Raw genomic sequence first — 17,239 nt, 5'->3', positions numbered from 1 at the left:
AAGAAAAGGTGATAGTTGCTCTCTTTATGCATCTTCGTTCAGATATACAGCAACAGATGTGTTGTCAGCATTCTAATATCGGGAGGAGGGGTGGGGGGGATTAAATCACAACGCTGCTCTAGTGATTTGCCAGCGCTTTAGCTTTGATGGAAAGGCTTGCAGGGAGCCTGCCAGTAAGAGTCAGCATCATAGCGAAAGAACGATGGGTGTGTGACGGCTACAACGAGCCAAAAGGGAATCAACAAGAAATACACTTTGAACTAAAAGTTGCTCCAAAAGCTCTGTTGGCATAGAGGGAATTAAAGGGATATATCAACAGGTAAGATAAATATACGTAATATTTTAAACGTGTTATGATTAAGAGCACTGCATTGCAAATGTTAACCTGTGCGTAAAAGCTAGAATCTTTAATGAAGTTTTTAGTTGCTTTTTTAAAATGATGTATTTGCTTTTGAACATACCCACTTAAAGGACTGGCTAACCTCTTGACAGGTTCTTTTGATATAAATGATTTGCCTAAAGTTTCTATGAATCTGAACAAAATCATCACCCCAATGTTTAATTTAATTTCAGTCAGCATCTATTCAAATGGAGCTCCAACTAGACAAATGTGAAATTGCTTTTGATAAAGTTCTATGATTCCAACAAAAAGTTACTTTTCGGGTACAACATATTCTAAATGTTATGTGTATTTTTTTCTTATTTAAGAAAAAGTACGGAGATAAATATTAATGAAAACTAGAAATAAAAAGATTAGGGTTTCTTTTTCCCCTAGTCCACTGTGTTGTGTTTGAAATGCCTTAATAAACATCGTCGTCATTCCAGAAAAGTCTCCAAAGGTAGAAAATTGAGGGAGGAGACCAACTCCTATTTATTTAAGCTTTGGGAATCTGGGGTTTGGGATTAATATTGTAGCGCCAGTTTAATCTAGTTACGTGCAGAGACGATGACAAGAGAAAAATGGGGATGGGAAAAAGGGGGGAGTGAAAGCATGGGTTAAGGGGCGGGGGAGTTGATAGAGAGATGAGAGTAACAGAGGGATTAGGGTCAGCCATGTTGAGCATCTGGCTTAGCGATGTCCTATGCTCTCGAACTGTACTGCAGCGCATGGACATAGGGATTACACTGCGCACATATGAAGTTGTGTTATCTCTCACTGTAGGAGCCAACACCACAGAGAACATGAACCAACAATAACTGCACTGATTCTGCTGTTTTGACAGCTGACATGAGGTTGGCCAGTGTCGATGTCCGGGCCCGGAGGGCTGCAGAGCCGTCTGAACCAGAGTCAGAGGAAGCAACAGAACCAGTTCATCATGAGCACCCCCATACAGAACACCAAGAGCACTCGCATACAGAACACCAAGAGCACTCGCATACAGAACACCAAGAGCACTCACATACAGAACACCAAGAGCACTCACATACAGAACATCACCCCGGCCACGACTACAACCACATGAAGGATAAGTTCATGACCGAACTTGGTCATCTGCCGAGTAAGTTACTTCTAGAGTATGCAAGAAAATCATCAATAGAAGTTCATTTACTTGTTGAAATAAACTGTACATCTTTGGTTATTATTTTGAAGAGGAAAACTACGCCTTTATATAGAATTGACATTATGATATATAAATATAACATATTTGAAATGACCGGTTTTGTATAGCTTTTTTCGAGAACAGTCTTTCTTAAAAGGTTCAAGGTTATTTTTGTCGTATTGTAAATTCCTACACTAATCCAAAGAGTTTTGATATATTTGACAAAGTATAAAGAAAGATTTTATAGAAATGTTGTTGTTTTGTTGGTCATTATACCAACTATTTTTGACATTCATACCACTGAAAATCGAAGTGGAAGAAGAGCACGTGAATTGTTTTTCCCTTCAATTAACAACCAGTGCTGAAGTGCTTTGAGTAAGGCACTTAATGATGAGCTGCTCTACTGGGGACTGTGGTTGTACCACTCCCAGCTTGGGAGTGTGTTATTATCTGGTTGTGGAGAAGGGTGTTGCTGACAACACACATGCATGCTCAGCAAACAGTTCCTAGATAAACAAGTGCTTAAAAAATGTAAGGTCAAGAAATTCTCAAAAGAACCCTCCGAAACACAGTTGTAAGAAGCACCATAGTGGATTTCAATGATATAGCGCATTACGCCCTCTGTTCTGTTTCCAAGCTTTGGGAAAGCAGTTGCTGTTCAACAGTATAGTTTGACTGATTTAGATTATAGGAGTAAACAGACTTCACAATGCATTCGTCTTTGATGAAATCTCTAAATGTGAAAGATCTCTTGAAATCCTGACGTGTAAGACTTTTTACAAAGCCTTTGATAGAGAGGGTAGTGCTTAAAGGTTAAGAAGTCTACTTAAGATCAGATTCAAATATATGTTATTTTTGTTGTTGTTGTTGTTACTATTGGGAAGGTTACGGACACCAGGGAATCAGACATCCATTCCTTTCTGCCATAATAAGCATACTCCCATTTCACATGTAGTGAATACTGATGAGTGAATTTATTCTATTTTTATTTTACAGTTCCCGTGTGGGCAGTAGCAGCCATTGTTGTGGTGGTCCTGGTTTTGGTGGCATGCTTCATCTTCTGTCTTTTCAAGAAATGCTTTGCGAAAAAGAAAAAGCCAAAGAAAGTGAGGGAGAGGAAGACAGGTCGCCGCAAAAAGGAAAAGGAAGGCGAAGGAGAGGCTGGAGAGAAGGTATGTCATTTCCAGCAACGCATTATTGTATAATCTTACCTGATCTAGATCTTCATGACGAATATCCAATGCACTTGTGTTTTTATCCGGAAGGAGGGGGAGGTGAAGAAGGAAGGAGAGGAAGAGGAGAAAGAACAGGAAAAGTTGGGTAGGCTGGAGTTCTCGCTGGACTACAACTTCACAGATACCCAGGTAGGACCTGTGTGAAAACAAAATCATTATCAGAATACATTCATACTCAACATATTATCATGAAAGAATGTATACGCTGTATTCGTGATCATTCTGACACTTGTTGTCTTTCCTCTGAAGCTTATAGTGGGTATCATTCAGGCTCAAGACCTTGCTGCTATGGACATGGGGGGGACCTCAGACCCCTATGTCAAAGTCTTTTTGTTGCCAGACAAAAAGAAGAAGTACGAGACCAAAGTTCAACGCAAGAACCTATGCCCAGTTTTCAACGAGACTTTCATCTTTAAGGTATCACGTGACTGACATTGTGCCTTTGTCGACTTGATGTTTGTCTGCCTTTTGTTTGTTCTTTCTCTTATCTTTATGTCTATGTAGCAGCTTGTGTTGGTGTTCCAGGTTGTTGATGACATGTCACTTTTTACACCACTTGTGAGGCAGAAGTTTGGCCTATATCTCTATTTCCCCTTGTCTTAGTCTTTCATTCCCTGAATGGTGTCTGTCAAGGTATCCCTCCCGAAAAGATATCAAAGCAGTATGTCTTTAATTGTCCCCTGTCACAATATGTTCTTTGTTATTGTCTGGATTTGTATATTTTGTCTACCTTCACCTATTGTACATCCTAATGCTGTAATAACCTCTTTGTAGATCCCGTATGCAGAGTTGGGCGGAAAGACTTTGATACTGCAAGTCTTTGACTTTGACCGTTTTTCTAAGCATGATATAATCGGCGAGATAAAGATTCCCATGAACAGCGTTGATTTGGGCCAGCCGATGCAACAGTGGAGAGACGTGGAGAGTGGTGAGAAGGAGGAGGTATGATATATTGTTGTTATATTGTATATATTTAATAAATAATATACTAAAAGAAAACAAAGAAATTATGATTATCAGCAGCTCTTTTATAAAAGATGTATTCATTATTTGTGGGACATGCTGGTAATCCATAATATTTTCCTTTCAGCAAGAAAGACTGGGCGATATTTGCATATCTTTACGCTATGTACCCACTGCTGGAAAACTGACCGTGAACATCATGGAGGCAAAGAATCTGAAGAAAATGGATGTTGGTGGTTTATCAGGTAATTAAGCCTCCTGCCACTTATTATTATGTCAGATATTTGCTTAACTCTTCGTAAAACTGGGCTACTTCAACGAACCTCAGTCTCATGAGAAACACAATTATATCACCCTCTTTTCTTCTTCCATAAGATCCGTATGTGAAGATTGTTCTGCAGCAAAATGGGAAACGGATTAAGAAGAAAAAGACGACAGTCAAGAAAAACACTCTCAATCCTTACTTTAATGAGAGTTTCAGTTTTGATGTCCCATTTGAGCAAATACAGGTAGGCTATCAATTTATCAATTTGAAATGTATAGACACTAAGTGTTGATATGGGGAATGATTTGATAACACATCTTTCTTTTTGTCTTACAGAAAGTGCAGGTCGTCATTACAGTGTTTGACTATGATAAACTTGGGAGCAATGACCCCATTGGAAAGACCTTCATGGGTTATGGAGCTACAGGAGTTGGCCTGCGCCACTGGTCAGAAATGATTGCCAATCCCAGACGTCCAGTAGCCCAGTGGCACACTCTCCTGCCAGAAGAAGAAGTCGATGCGGCAGTCAAAGCAAAGCCTCGTTAGAGTTTCACCTTGTTTTAGTCTGAAATACTGCCGATATGTTACTTATTGTTAATCCTGATGTTTTCTCAATTTGAATGTTCCTTTTTCCATTTTGTTTCTTTTAAGATACTTTAATGTGTGCGTACAAGCGTGCGTACGTGCGTTGAACAGACAATTTTTGATATTTGGTTGTTACTCGGCATCCCCTATTTACCTTATACTGTAAACCAATATGACTTGGAAAACACTGTACGCTTATGTATTGGTCTAGTAAAATTAGGATGCATAACAGGTAGGATTTCAGAGTTACTCTGTGTTCTGAAAAGTGACTCTGGCGACATGGTCGAGCTTCTACATCGTATGGCACGTACAATGGGCATTCGTGCTCTTTTTGTAGTGATGTGGTGCGAGTCTTGAAAAAAGCTTGTTGTAATGCTCTGGATCTTTTCAAATGAAAATAAACCCACAATGGACAGTTTCACATCAATGTTTCTCTTACTCTCTTACCTTTAACTGAAAATAAACCCACAATGGACAGTTTCACATCAATGTTTCTCTTACTCTCTTACCTTTAACTGAAAATAAACCCACAATGGACAGTTTCACATCAATGTTTCTCTTACCTTTAACTAAATGAAGTATTAGTTGATGTGCAGTTCCATGGCGCCTTATTTATCACTACGTAGGCTACATACTACGTTTCAGTACGTTTAGCTTTCACAATTGGTATCAGGAGGATGCTGGATACTAGATGTTACACTGATAAGACAAATAGGGAACTATTTTAGTCTTTCTACACATAGATTTGTATTTGTTAAATATTCTAAATTAGTATAATTTAATGCTCTCAGTTACAGAACCTGACTGCTACTCTTTAAAAATGCCTAAAGGTCACCATGTTTTCTGTAAACTGCCTGAAATAATTGGGGTCAGACTGAGCAGTTACACTAATTACTGTGAAAAGTAATGAAATAAAAGCTATAGGAGTTACTCCAAAACACTATTAGATATAGCAGAGCCTTATGGTCAATACAATTATCCAACAATATTTCACTATAGTTATCTAATGGTCCTAAAATGATTAAAATGATTCAGCCATATCACCGGGAGATGGCGTCTGTCCTACCGAGTTAGAAACTGTTGCCTAGCAACAGAACCCAAACTTTCTGCTCAGGCGGTTAGCTGCCAACTTTACTCAGTTGTCCGTTTTTGAGGTGAGTTTTTCTATTTACTTTTGTTTCAGTTTATAGTAAATAGTAGCAGTTTATGACCATTTATCACAATATTTACCTAATAGACGGGTTAGCGCCCTTTGAGCAGCTTCACTGATTAGCTAACAGCTTTATATTCTTCTGACCAAGTACCGTTAGGTAGCCTTCGTTAACGTTTGTGCTAAGCTAAGCTAAGCTAAGCTAAGCTACCACGTAAACATTGTTTCAACATTATCATTAACATTATCCTACCGGTTGAGTCTTGATGTGAACAACTTACAGTCAGGTTTCTGCTTCTTTTTCGGTCACATTACAGAATGAGTGCTGGACGGGCATCTGAGGGAGCGGGCTGCATCACTTGGTGGGGCTTCAGTCCTGCGCGTGACCTGCTTAGTACAGGTGAGAGCCTCATGTGCGCGTGGATGCGTGGTCCTCTACACACATGCATCAGATCAAAATTAATTAGGCCTACAACATTCATGTACTGCTTACATGTTAAAAATGTTGATAATAATAATCCAATAATATAGTAATTAAACACTAACAGTATGTCATAATGAGCATTATATACTTTTGTATTGTATTTGTAGCTTACATAAGTACATTTTGAATGCAGGACCTTTACTTTTAATGACGTATTGTATTTAAAGTGTGGTATTGCTACTGATTTTATGTCATACTGGTAGATAATCCATTACAACAGAATCAGAAAACAATGTTAGTTTTAATAAATTCAGCGTTGTATACAAAACCAGAAAGAATCAGCCATGGACACTGAAACAAACTTTATACAGTATGTAAGATATACGACTGCATTAACAGGCTTGAATAAAGAAGATTTATTTTGGCTATAATTACATATTTATTAACCAAATTATGACCTAAAATACGACTACAGCCTCATACTTAAAATAACAACACTTAAGTCTGTGTTTCTATTATTTTGTCCTTTCCATTTACCTTATTTCTTTCAATGCATATAAGGTAAAACAAAAAAAATGGCTTATTTAAAAAAAACAAAACAGAAAAAGCTAAATAATACAGTCTAAAATTGGCAAAATTATAATTAATTATATTTAGTAATGATACAAAATCTTTTCATTATTTAATTCATAATATAATAAATAATAACTTAACAATACTACAAATGCCAACTTTAGATACTCAGTGCTACAGACACGTTTCGTTTGGTACTAAAACAGTTTGTGTTCAGGTTCAGTACCCAGCCCTAGTATGGTGTATTGGAACTACTGAATGCTGTCTCTCCCTCTGTTCCCAGGCCCTGTGAGACTCGAAGGGGACGTCAATGTTTTACTAGTTGGCAGCGGAGATCCACGACATATTTTGAAGACCATTGCTGGTTTGCCGAAGGATAAGAGCCTTCATGTGAGCCTCACGGTCTCTTAAACTGTCATGTGACCCGCTGAGAACAAATTGATATACTTATCTGTGAGCTGCAAACTTCATGTCTCTGCTCTGCTGCAGGTGTGGGTGATAGAAAACAGCATGGAGGTGGTGGCTAGACAGCTGCTGCTCCTCTACGTGGCACTGATGCCAAAGGAAAGCATGGGAAATAACGGTGGGTGGGATTTTAAATGATAAACTTTATAAATGATGAGAAATATTAATAAAGACAAATGTGTCCTTAACATTTAAGTTATTTTGTATTGATTTTTGTTTTTAGAGAAGACAGAGGTTTTCCTGGAGGTGTTTGGGAACGGTGAGATCCGCAGTCAGACAGAAGAGACACTGAGACGTGCAGCATCGCAGCTCTCTCTGTGTGTGACTGAAACACTGGAGACAGCCACACACTCCTGTCTGAACACAACTCTTCTCAAGGTACAATCATTTGTAAAAACAAGCCTATCCTCTTGTGTTTCTTCAAGACCTTATGATTGCTCTTTGTTTGAAATCAGACTTTGATGCTTGCTCAGAAACTAGACTTTCATACTCTTTGAATATTTCTACAGTTCAAGGAGCGAGATGAGCTGGCCAGGATCTTCAAGTTGTGGATCCAGCCTCGGCCTTCATCATCCTCATCTGAGCGTGCTGCCCCTATCTTAATGTCCAAAGCCTGGGATTATCGGGTCAGGCAGCACCTTGGAACACGCTACGACTCCAAGAAGAGCTGCTTTGACTGGGACCTTACAATGAAACTGCACTGAGAAAGGGGTATTTGAATATTTTATGTGCTTTCCTTTGTTTATTGAGGTGAGACACTAGAGGCAAAAACATCTTTTTAATGCACTGGTTGCAATGTTTCTTAGAAGGACAGAAATGTGGAGGCTTATATGTTGCACTAAAGGATGGACACTCTTTCTGTATCTGCAGTGTGGTGTCATCAACAAACAACAATATGCGCAATGGAGGGAGCGGGGTTTGGCGTTTGAAATGAGGGAAGGTGTCTACCAAATAACCAATCCAAGTCTGCTCTCTTCCAGAGTGTTCAGTCAGGTAAGTTTCTGCTTTTCTGCACAATATTTCTCCACAATGCAAGCAATAAGATGACACGAAGGAACTTTGTGTGTGTGTGTGTGTGTGTGTGTGTGTGTGTGTGTGTGTGTGTGTGTGTGGACAGAAAGGGAACAAAGTGGCTGTCAGGGGCTACTGGGGAGACATTGTTTCCAGTCCTTACCTCTCCTTTGGCATTGAAACTAATGACACCAGCCTGCTGAAGACACAGAATGGGCAACACATCAAGGTAAAATATGCAATGGCACGGATTACATGTTAGATTATAGTTATTGTCTCTACGTCCTTTTATCGTACAGTTTGAGTAAATTGTGCATATACTGAGGCACCTTTGCTTTCCTCACATCCACAGACAGCCCAAGATATCTCCTTTGCGAATGTACAGGAATTATTCCAGTTGCTGTCCAGTAGACGGGGCTGCCCCACCACTTCTCATTCAGACGCAGACGAGTCGTTCCCAGAGGCTGAGAGAAAATCTGTCACCATTAACGGTAAATGGCTGTTAACACTAGCAGCGGTCGTGGCTTTAGATGATTGTCAGTGCAGTGCAGGTAAGAACTGCTGTTTAAACAAGCTGTTCAACTCACAGTGGAAGTGTTCAGACTGAGGTGAAAGATTGAATATGATTATGTTGCACACTGTCTTGTTTCAGTGTGCATGTGTTTGAATGCATTAAAGAAGTGTAAACAGGAACGGAGTATTTAAGCTTGTCAGTGTACGGTAGATCACTTCCCATCCTTCTGAAGCCTGTTTAGATGTTTAGCACACAGAAAACAGTAACTGTGTATGAAATGTTCTCAATTCCTCTTCAGACTTGATGCGTCTGAGTGGGATCTCTGTGACCTTCCTGCCGATGGACTCACTTAACAAACTGCCAGAAAAACAGAAATACTCCCACTTCTTTGACACCATCTACTTCTCTGCCAGGTGAGAGCTTTTATTCTCTAATTACTACACATATAATTTCACTGAATAAATATTCCATATTCTCTTAAATACAAATATAGTAACGTGACCTACAGTGCGATGCAGGCCACTCGACTGCAGACTCCTGAGATGACCATGCTGACCACGTTTCATTTCTGTGTTTCTGTTTCCCTCACTGTCATTGCTGTAAAGCTGCGTACACCAGTTGGGCCCGACAGTGAGACAGATTGCAGCACCAGACGCTGTCCTTGTCGTGGAGTTGGCCAAGTGAGGGTTTTTATAGTAACAGGGCTTGTTACCATGGTGACACTACAGTCACCAAGAGTACAGTCACTATGCTACGTTGTGTGTCTGATTTCTACGTGTGTGCTACATATGCATCTGCAAAATCCCTGATAAAAAGTGAATATTAACTGTAATGTGGCTGTTGCATTTAAGTGAAATTGTGTGTGTGTGTGTGTGTGTGTGTGTGTGTGTGCGTGTGTGTGTGTGTGTGTGTGTGTGTGTGTGTGTCACAGGTACATTTTGGATGTGAACAAAGAGCAAGAAGCAGGCTTTGCAAAAAAAGTGGTGAGCGTCGCTCTGGAGGCTGAATTTGAGCCGTGGCCTGAGGGGAGGAGTGATGACGTCCTTGCTGTTTTCATACCACAGAAGAAGTAAAGGTGGTTCGTTTACTCTGCTCCCATTTTCAGCAGCTTTATCTTCACAATACGCAACAGTCACGGTGATATTGCACCATCATTGGCCATTTTCAAGATCTCATACAGACATCATTTATTTTTCCTTCATAAGGGAGTTGACCAGCCAATGAGAGAATTTCATTTCCAATTTGAACGACACTGCTAGAAAATGTCCATTTTAAGTATACGTGCATTTTAATTATTACAGATGCAATTGCAAGTGGATGTTTTTCAATAAATGCCACACAACAATCTCTGCAACATTTCTGTAATCTTGTCCTGAAACTAGTGAACCGTCTTTTTGTTTCTCTGTGCCTCCTGTGTGAGTTCACTTCCAGCGTCCTCCGACCATCCCCTTACCATGGACCTTTTTGCTGCATTGAAGAAAGAAAAACAATATAAAGTAGATTATGAACAGTCGTATTCCGCAAAGAAAAAGACCGGCTAGTGTAACTGATTGGGGAACAATTTATGTTGTCGTCTTAAATGTGTGCGTTCTTTGCATAAAGTGGCAAATGTCTTTGTTTTTGCGACTCTCTCATCTGTGGTTTGTTTGCATCGTTGCAAAGTAGCTCTTTACAAGCTCTACTTTGGTGCGTGAATGTTGTGACGAGCAGAATGACTCACAATTTCTGAGCATGTTGGATTCTGTTGAGGAGAACGTTGATCTGAAGGAGAACGAAAAAACACAGATTCTGACAGTCCAAAATCGGTTATTTTTAAAATAGCAGTTTTGTATATTTTCAGCTACATGGCTCACCTCATACTTCTGCCTCTTCGTCTTCTCAGTCAGGTCAAACTTCTCTGACTCCAGCTGGTAAATACATTCCCACATCTCCTTGGCTCTCTCTCTAAAACACAGGAGCATTAACAACTTGAGATGGCAGAAATATGCACCTTTTAAAGTCTTAATAAAAGCTCAATTTTTACTTTTTTTTTGCAGCAGCAGCTTTAAATATGATGTGCCAGACGGCATTCCTACAACATGGAGCTGTGTTTAAAATGAACCCAAATCTACTAGCAACCAAGAAAGAAAAATCTAAATGCCTCAGGCCGTCCTCTCTCAGGGTCTCAACAGCCAGTGGCTTGCGTCTCTCTGCCAGAGTCTTCTTCTTGATTTCCCGCGCAGTTTGCCTTTTGCCTCTTCTCTGCTCGGCCTGTAGGAAACAAACACAGCTCACTTTCTAGGAGGATCAGACCGTGTACAGTGACACACCTGCCTCTAAATGTATTATTCTGACCTTGGCCAGGAACCCTCCAAAGTGAGCCCCCATGTTGGAGAGCACTTTCTTCTTCTTTGCCTCATCCTCTGCTCTCTTCTTCGCCTCTTCATCCTCTTTCCTCTGCCTCTCCTCCTGAGGAAGTCATGTCCAGTTTATTTTATAGTGCGTGAAGTCAAAATACTGTAATCTGAGCGGATTATAAACATCATATGTAATACAACGTTAATTACCGCAATCCGCGTCTGTCTGTCCCGCTCTTTTTCAGCCCTCACGCGCTGCTGCTCAGCTCTTTCTGCCCGGCGGCTCTCCTATAACAGAAAACATCATGTCAGCTGGACCTTTACACATGGCTCTTCAGTGTATCTCTCTGTCAGACAAATACACAGGAAGTTAATGGACAAACGGCCTGAGAAACTCATTACAATCCTGTCTTTGAGTCCAATCAGCTCCTGTTCCTCTTTCTTCCTCTGCTCAAAGTGAACGTCAATCAGAGTCTGCAGCTCCAGAAGATCTTTCTCCATCCTTTTCCGATGGATATCCTAAAAGGGACCAGTGGATACGTCACAGATCAAGACGATTTAAGGACTGGTTTTTGGTGCTGTAATCGTGTAAATGTTCCATTAACAACAACCTTGAAGGAACATACATCAAAGTCAACCCTCTCCCCCTCAGGGATTTTAGGGGCAGCGAGCTGCGTGACTGGCCTGTAAAATAACACGAAGGAATATCAACATGCACGACAACATTACTTTTACTTCTTTGCGATGCATTTAGGGGTCAAATCTGACGATATTTCTTTACGATGTTTAGTTTAGTAAGTGTTTAGTCTTACTTGTATTTGGGGCGTTCTTCTTCAACATGACAGCCACAACAGCAACCGAAAAGTGAATCAGTTCATTTTTTAACAAACACAAGTTAGATGTCAAAACACAACAGAGGAAATGAATCTAAATTTAACTCATAGGCAAAGAAACAAATGTTTTAATGCTTAAAACAACCCACAGTTCATGACTTGTGTACTGCCCTACAAACGACACTTTGCAGGGGGATGAAGTTCCTGGAGAAATATGTAAACCATGGATGGATGCCAGTATGTAAATCAATATTTACATTTTGAAGGTTCTCCTGTGCTTCCGCTGACAGCTTGATGTTATAGCCTTTATGTGAACGTGTCATTTCTGAGGAAATAGTCTATTAAATCAACACAGTCTGACATCACAGCCTCACCTCCGTCTCCCTGCTCCTCATCTTCTTCTGGAGAAAGGAAGAGCGACACAACGTTTGAGTTCAGAGAAACGATCAAACTGCAGCTTTGTTAAACGAACGAGTGCGTGTCCTTACCCTCCTGATGGGCTCTAAATGAAAGAAGAATTGAAAGAATACATCAGACTTGTCGTAAAACAGAAGCTTATATATGAGAAATAACAAGTTAGGACTCGATTGACTCACCCGTGATCTTCAAAATCAGACATGGTGACACTGGAGAGGAAAAACAACATATAAAAAGCAATACTATTTTAAATATGCAACAGCATTAGTCCAATATAAGATGTCATATGAGTTTTTTCATGGTTCTCCAAAATGTAGTTGTGCTTAAAGGGTAACAACTGCCTACATTTGTACAATGCGTCTTAAATGATCAACAAATTGGCTCCTAATTTGCCAAAAACAGACCAAGTGAACCCTCAACTCTCTGAAAAAGTCGTTTTTAAGAAACGTTAAAGCTGAACTCTGTGACGTTTAAAAGACAAACAACACATAATCAATTCATAAGCAACAAACTGAGGAGTACTGCTGCTCCAGCCTTATCTGGTGTGACCAGAAGCTTATTGTGGCTAACGTTAGCTAACTTTAGAAGCTGTAGATCAACAAGGGCCCGCGCAAAAATCTTTAATCTTTAAATGTTGCTTTGCGCATTCACATTCACATTCCCTCCTCCACTGTGTTTCGCGAAGGGCACACCTACACACAGGTGCAGGTACACACACACACACACCTACAGTCAGAGACAGAGCGGAGGAATCTCTATTTGTGACACAGCATTGTATCCCAGTCATGTCGCCTAATGATGAAACTTACTCATTGTGCTATTCTTCTGTCATTTCCACTTGTGGCCACACTCACTGTTCAGCAAAAGTTACATCGTCGAAACAGTATTTCAATTAAACACAGAAGATAATCAGTATGTTTGCTCCAGATGGCCGGAGCTTTCACAGTCATAAAAGCTCCAGTCTCCTGATGTCAAACAATAACATAGCGAACACATTTCGGCCGCTGGAGATGCGTTCCACGCTCCACACAGGTCGGGGCTTTTGTTCAGAGTATAAGATAAAAGGGAAGGCCTTTTGTAGCTGGTGATCTAGGAATAGAAGAGGTCGGAGTGACCACACGCCGGAGCAGTGTCCTGTTACCCAGGATAAGAATGAGCTATCAGCTGGCCAATCCTTCTACTTTAATTTGATTTACAAGAGACAATGTGGGATGGAGAGATTAAGCTGGTCGGCTGGCTGCTATTAACACCAGCCAAGTCCTCTATTATCATTTCATCTCCTCGCAGTCCAGCTGAACTGAAGGGACATTTAGACGTGCGTGGCGCCGCAAAGATATTTTAGCATTTCATAGCCATTACTTCAGCAGCTTATAAATGTATTTCAGTGGAACTTCTTGCAGGAGTACAAAGTCGAAACTGTCTGGACACAGTATTCAAAACATTATTTTGAATGCAAACTGAGCGCGCTCCCTGCCTGTCGGTCTTTGAGTGTATTAACACAGTAGATCAAACACTGAGGCCGCACAAGTCTCACAGATCCCTTCATAGTTCGTTTTTAGCCAAGAGCATGTGAATCTGAATAAACACGGGCAGATGAGGGATCGGGACAGGAATTCATCACATCGCTTCACTGTCGAATGTTTCTGATCAAACTGACCGACACAGACGGACAGAGAGGCCAAAGAATAACACGAGGGAGCATTACCTCATCTTAGAGGTGTAATACGTCGTTATCAACGCCTGAATGTTATTTAGTGGAAATCCTAAAGATGTGACATTGTACAAACAAATCTGAGGATGACAATGTTTATAATCAGACATTCATCAAGTCAGTTTCAAACTTTTTAAAGCATCTTTGATTTAATCATTAGTTATTCGCTATTGTTTTGTCTTTTTTACACTTGTAGGCTGTAAACACTGACATAATAGCACTTTTTAAGTTAATGTGGAGAACTTGTGAGCAAACAGCCGCTATTTACACGTCCAGCAGACACGGAGCAACATTAGCAGTCATTCGGTCGTGTGTTTCCGGCCACCTGGGGAATGTAAATCCAATATTCACTCTTCTTTTCGCTCTGATTTTGGTCTCTATCTACGGGGAATATCTGTCTCTTTAGCTGCTCAGTGCTTTACTACATTCACCAGATAACATTAGTTGCTAACTTTATGTCTGTCTATTAATTAGTACTGGGCAGGTTTTAGCGTGAGAGCAGTGAAAAAAAGATATTGTTTATAGCAGCTTTAAACAAACTCATTTGTGTTGTACAGCCAGCAACAATGTCATTTCAAATGTTCACAGTCCATGAGCAATACAATGTCATCAAAGCACGTCCACACAGTACGTCTGTGTCAATTAAAGATCTTTGCAAGATATGAATGAGAAGAAAAGAAAAGGTGCTTTGATGGATTTAACTTTCTGATTGACTGCAGATATTCAATGCTTCTAGATGGTCACACATCTTAAATACCACAGCACCATAGAAGAAGAAACCCCTTTGGTTTAAAATGAACAGTATACAGGAAAAGTCAAAGCACAAACCTGAACAGCAAAAGAGAGGGATGTTTCACTGATGATGAAAACCAGGAGAGTAACACCTCGAGGGGGGACAGAGCTTTATATACGGGGTCCTCTGGGCTGACTTGGCATACAATGTGTGTGTGTGTGTGTGTGTGAGGCAAGACTTAGAAAAGAAGGACATGGGGACTGTATGCGGATTGATGGTGGCTTTTGGGAGCATAAGCTAAAGTCTGGCAGGCAGGATGATGAGCGGAGGGCTTGTTGCTGAGCTCACAGCTGAAACAAGAGACAGAGACAGGTGGCAGAAGAGAAATAGAGACGCAAGAGAAAGAAGAAAGAGACAAAACCAACTCTGCCACAAAGACATCCTGTGAAAGGTGATGCGATGGAAGTAGTTCCTCTTTTTCAACAATGACGGACCGTGTGGTTTTTAACAGGAACACTTTACACTCTCGCCCGAGTAATAGATATTTATCTTTCAATAAACTATAAATAGACATAATAGATTACAAGGACATACACACACATGTCCGTCGTTAACTACACTTGCTTCTTATATATATATATATAGAGAGAGAGAGAGAGAGAGAGAGAGAGAGAGAGAGAGAGAGAGAGAGAGAGAGAGAGAGCAACAACTCTCTCTCACGAGGAAACATCTGTGCATCAGGTGAGAAGAATTATTTGGATATTTGGATCTTTTTTAGACTAAATATCTTAAAATGTGAGTGTTTTGGGGCAATTAAAAAAGAAAAACAGATATCTGTATCTGAATCATTCGACCATATATTTAAATTGGATAACATTATCAGTGTCTTTGTTTTATTATTGTGGATAGCATGGGTTTATACATTAGGGCTGCAACTCATTATCAGACCATCAGTTAATCTATTAATCTATAAAATGTCAAGAAAAAAGTTTAATGAAATCTTAAGTAAAGAGGTAACATTTAAACACCAAAGTATGGTTTAAACGTTGCACTACCATGTCATTGTATGTGTTAATTGCAAAAATAAAAATGTATTTTTAATAGTTAAGTATTTATTGAACTAAATGATCTTTCTTAACATGGTTCTCTAAAGAAGCCTCCCCTGAGATGAGTATCCACTCTCTGGTAGAGACACACTTTCTACATAATTGGCTAACAAGAACAAACCTTCGTTTGAATTGTATAACAACTTGCATAACGTTTACCTTTTCATATCCTAGGGACAGAAAATGCTCCAGCTGGTGATTTTGCTCCTTGCTTCAAGTAAGTGTCTTTGCAATATTCACAGGTGAGAGGTCCGATGGGGTGCATGTCGTTCTTCAAGGGAAGACATGGAGGGACGCCCAAGAGTACTGTCGACTGAGCTATAAGGACCTGGCCAGCGTGGGAAGCCAGACTGAAACTCATGCAATACAGCAAATAATTAATGAAATTGTGCCATCGTCGTCTTTGGTCTGGATCGCTTTGTTCAGAGATGAGTGGAAATGGTCGGACCAGAGTGATAGTTTCTTCAGATACTGGGAAGAAGCTCAGCACTGTGCATTGTATCGGGTCTCTGCTAAGAAGTAGTTCGACAGACGTTGTACTGCCTCTCTTCCTTTCTACTGCTCTACTGGTGAGCATTTAATATCTGTGACAGTCTGACTCGATCAAGTGCAGTGTCTGCTTTTAACATCCTCAACATGATTGATTTAACGTATATTGTATGTATTATTGTAGGCACTGCTGATGGCAGGCGGTTATATCGTAGTCACATAAGAACGAGCTTATTTGAATAAAAGTGTGTGTTTTTTTTCTTGCTTCCATAGCTTCAACTAAAGTTTGGGGGGGTCCAGCTCCAGTGGATAGTCCAGCCTGATGGGAAGATTTTCCATTAAAAAAGAAAGAAAAGCAATTAAGCCTTTTAGAACAAAGTGAAGTTGCCACTATGAAATCATCCAGTGCCGAACGAGAAATTACAATTACTCCTGAACACCTTAGCTGTGAACATAAACATGTACAGCCAGTAATATCATCAGCTGGGCGAGTGAATATGAAAAATGAACATCCCTGTTTGAAAGTGCTTTCTGATGCATTTGGCAAATAAGAATTATAATAAAGACAATTACTCTGACAGTTTTTATACCCTGCAGTCAGTATATGTATTCATCTGACACAGATATTAGTCATTTTTGTTCATGCTGTGTTCAGTGTTCATTCTTATTTCTAGTTATTAATCAACGGTAGGTGTGCCGTGTTCTTTTGCAGAAGAATTACATAAAATAGATGAATAAACTGTTTCCTTTCTGATAAATCCAAGCCTGTGAGCATCTTTTAGTGGCTCTAGAGGGAGCTGCGCAGATTCGGATCAATTCAAAGTGAGTGTCCACTGAAGAGGTGCATTCTGGGTAATGCAGGCACCAGATTTTGACGGGGAAGAAGAA

The 17,239-nt window shown here is 40.1% G+C and overlaps 3 protein-coding genes across 9 annotated transcripts; 2 read left to right on the top strand and 1 right to left on the bottom strand.

Annotated features, from left to right (window-relative positions):
- Window positions 1-115: 115 nt before the first annotated feature.
- On the top strand, window positions 116-4,967 carry syt5b (synaptotagmin Vb). Of its 2 annotated transcripts, XM_029456176.1 has the most exons (9): window positions 116-319; window positions 1,163-1,499; window positions 2,538-2,713; window positions 2,807-2,905; window positions 3,026-3,193; window positions 3,551-3,718; window positions 3,867-3,984; window positions 4,115-4,248; window positions 4,341-4,967. In XM_029456176.1, the coding sequence occupies exons 2-9, from the start codon at window positions 1,229-1,231 to the stop codon at window positions 4,548-4,550; spliced, it is 1,344 nt and encodes a 447-aa protein (XP_029312036.1). In that variant the 5' UTR covers window positions 116-319; window positions 1,163-1,228; the 3' UTR covers window positions 4,551-4,967. The 2 variants fall into 2 exon arrangements, with proteins under 2 accessions (XP_029312036.1, XP_029312037.1); XM_029456177.1 differs by lacking the exon at window positions 116-319 and having other exon boundaries at window positions 1,104-1,499; window positions 3,620-3,718.
- Window positions 4,968-6,057: 1,090 nt separating this feature from the next.
- dnaaf3l (dynein axonemal assembly factor 3 like) lies at window positions 6,058-9,832 on the top strand. Its single transcript, XM_029456185.1, is given in 11 exon segments — window positions 6,058-6,139; window positions 7,020-7,126; window positions 7,226-7,319; window positions 7,425-7,579; window positions 7,711-7,929; window positions 8,072-8,194; window positions 8,319-8,441; window positions 8,565-8,703; window positions 9,025-9,139; window positions 9,332-9,406; window positions 9,658-9,832. Coding segments are annotated over 11 exon segments (1,374 nt in total). The 3' UTR covers window positions 9,800-9,832.
- Window positions 9,833-9,835: 3 nt separating this feature from the next.
- Window positions 9,836-16,081, bottom strand: LOC115024520 (troponin T, slow skeletal muscle-like). 6 transcript variants are annotated; one of them, XM_029456178.1, is made up of 13 exons: window positions 16,022-16,081; window positions 12,492-12,521; window positions 12,384-12,397; window positions 12,270-12,296; window positions 11,875-11,893; window positions 11,674-11,746; window positions 11,465-11,581; window positions 11,273-11,350; window positions 11,061-11,174; window positions 10,867-10,976; window positions 10,580-10,670; window positions 10,447-10,487; window positions 9,836-10,193 (listed from the first exon to the last, which is right to left on the bottom strand). In XM_029456178.1, the coding sequence occupies exons 1-13, from the start codon at window positions 16,027-16,029 to the stop codon at window positions 10,148-10,150; spliced, it is 768 nt and encodes a 255-aa protein (XP_029312038.1). In that variant the 5' UTR covers window positions 16,030-16,081; the 3' UTR covers window positions 9,836-10,147. The 6 variants fall into 6 exon arrangements, with proteins under 6 accessions (XP_029312038.1, XP_029312039.1, XP_029312040.1 ...); XM_029456179.1 differs by having other exon boundaries at window positions 11,875-11,890; XM_029456180.1 differs by having other exon boundaries at window positions 11,689-11,746; window positions 16,022-16,080.
- Between the last annotated feature and the right edge of the window lie 1,158 nt (window positions 16,082-17,239).

This window comes from Cottoperca gobio, chromosome 19, assembly GCF_900634415.1.
Source record: "Cottoperca gobio chromosome 19, fCotGob3.1, whole genome shotgun sequence".
NCBI classification, from domain to species: domain Eukaryota; kingdom Metazoa; phylum Chordata; class Actinopteri; order Perciformes; family Bovichtidae; genus Cottoperca; species Cottoperca gobio.
This window is presented reverse-complemented; position numbering and strand designations above follow the sequence as displayed.

Coding starts and splice junctions, on each gene's coding strand:
- syt5b (XM_029456176.1), top strand. CDS start 1,229: ATGAGGTTGGCCAGTGTCGATGTCCGGGCCCGGAGGGCTGCAGAGCCG. Junction 2,714..2,806: donor AAGGAGAGGCTGGAGAGAAG/GTATGTCATTTC, acceptor TTTATCCGGAAG/GAGGGGGAGGTGAAGAAGGA. Junction 4,249..4,340: donor TCCCATTTGAGCAAATACAG/GTAGGCTATCAA, acceptor TTTGTCTTACAG/AAAGTGCAGGTCGTCATTAC.
- LOC115024520 (XM_029456178.1), bottom strand. Junction 11,175..11,272: donor ACAGACAGACGCGGATTGCG/GTAATTAACGTT, acceptor TGACTTCCTCAG/GAGGAGAGGCAGAGGAAAGA. Junction 10,977..11,060: donor TTGGAGGGTTCCTGGCCAAG/GTCAGAATAATA, acceptor TGTTTCCTACAG/GCCGAGCAGAGAAGAGGCAA.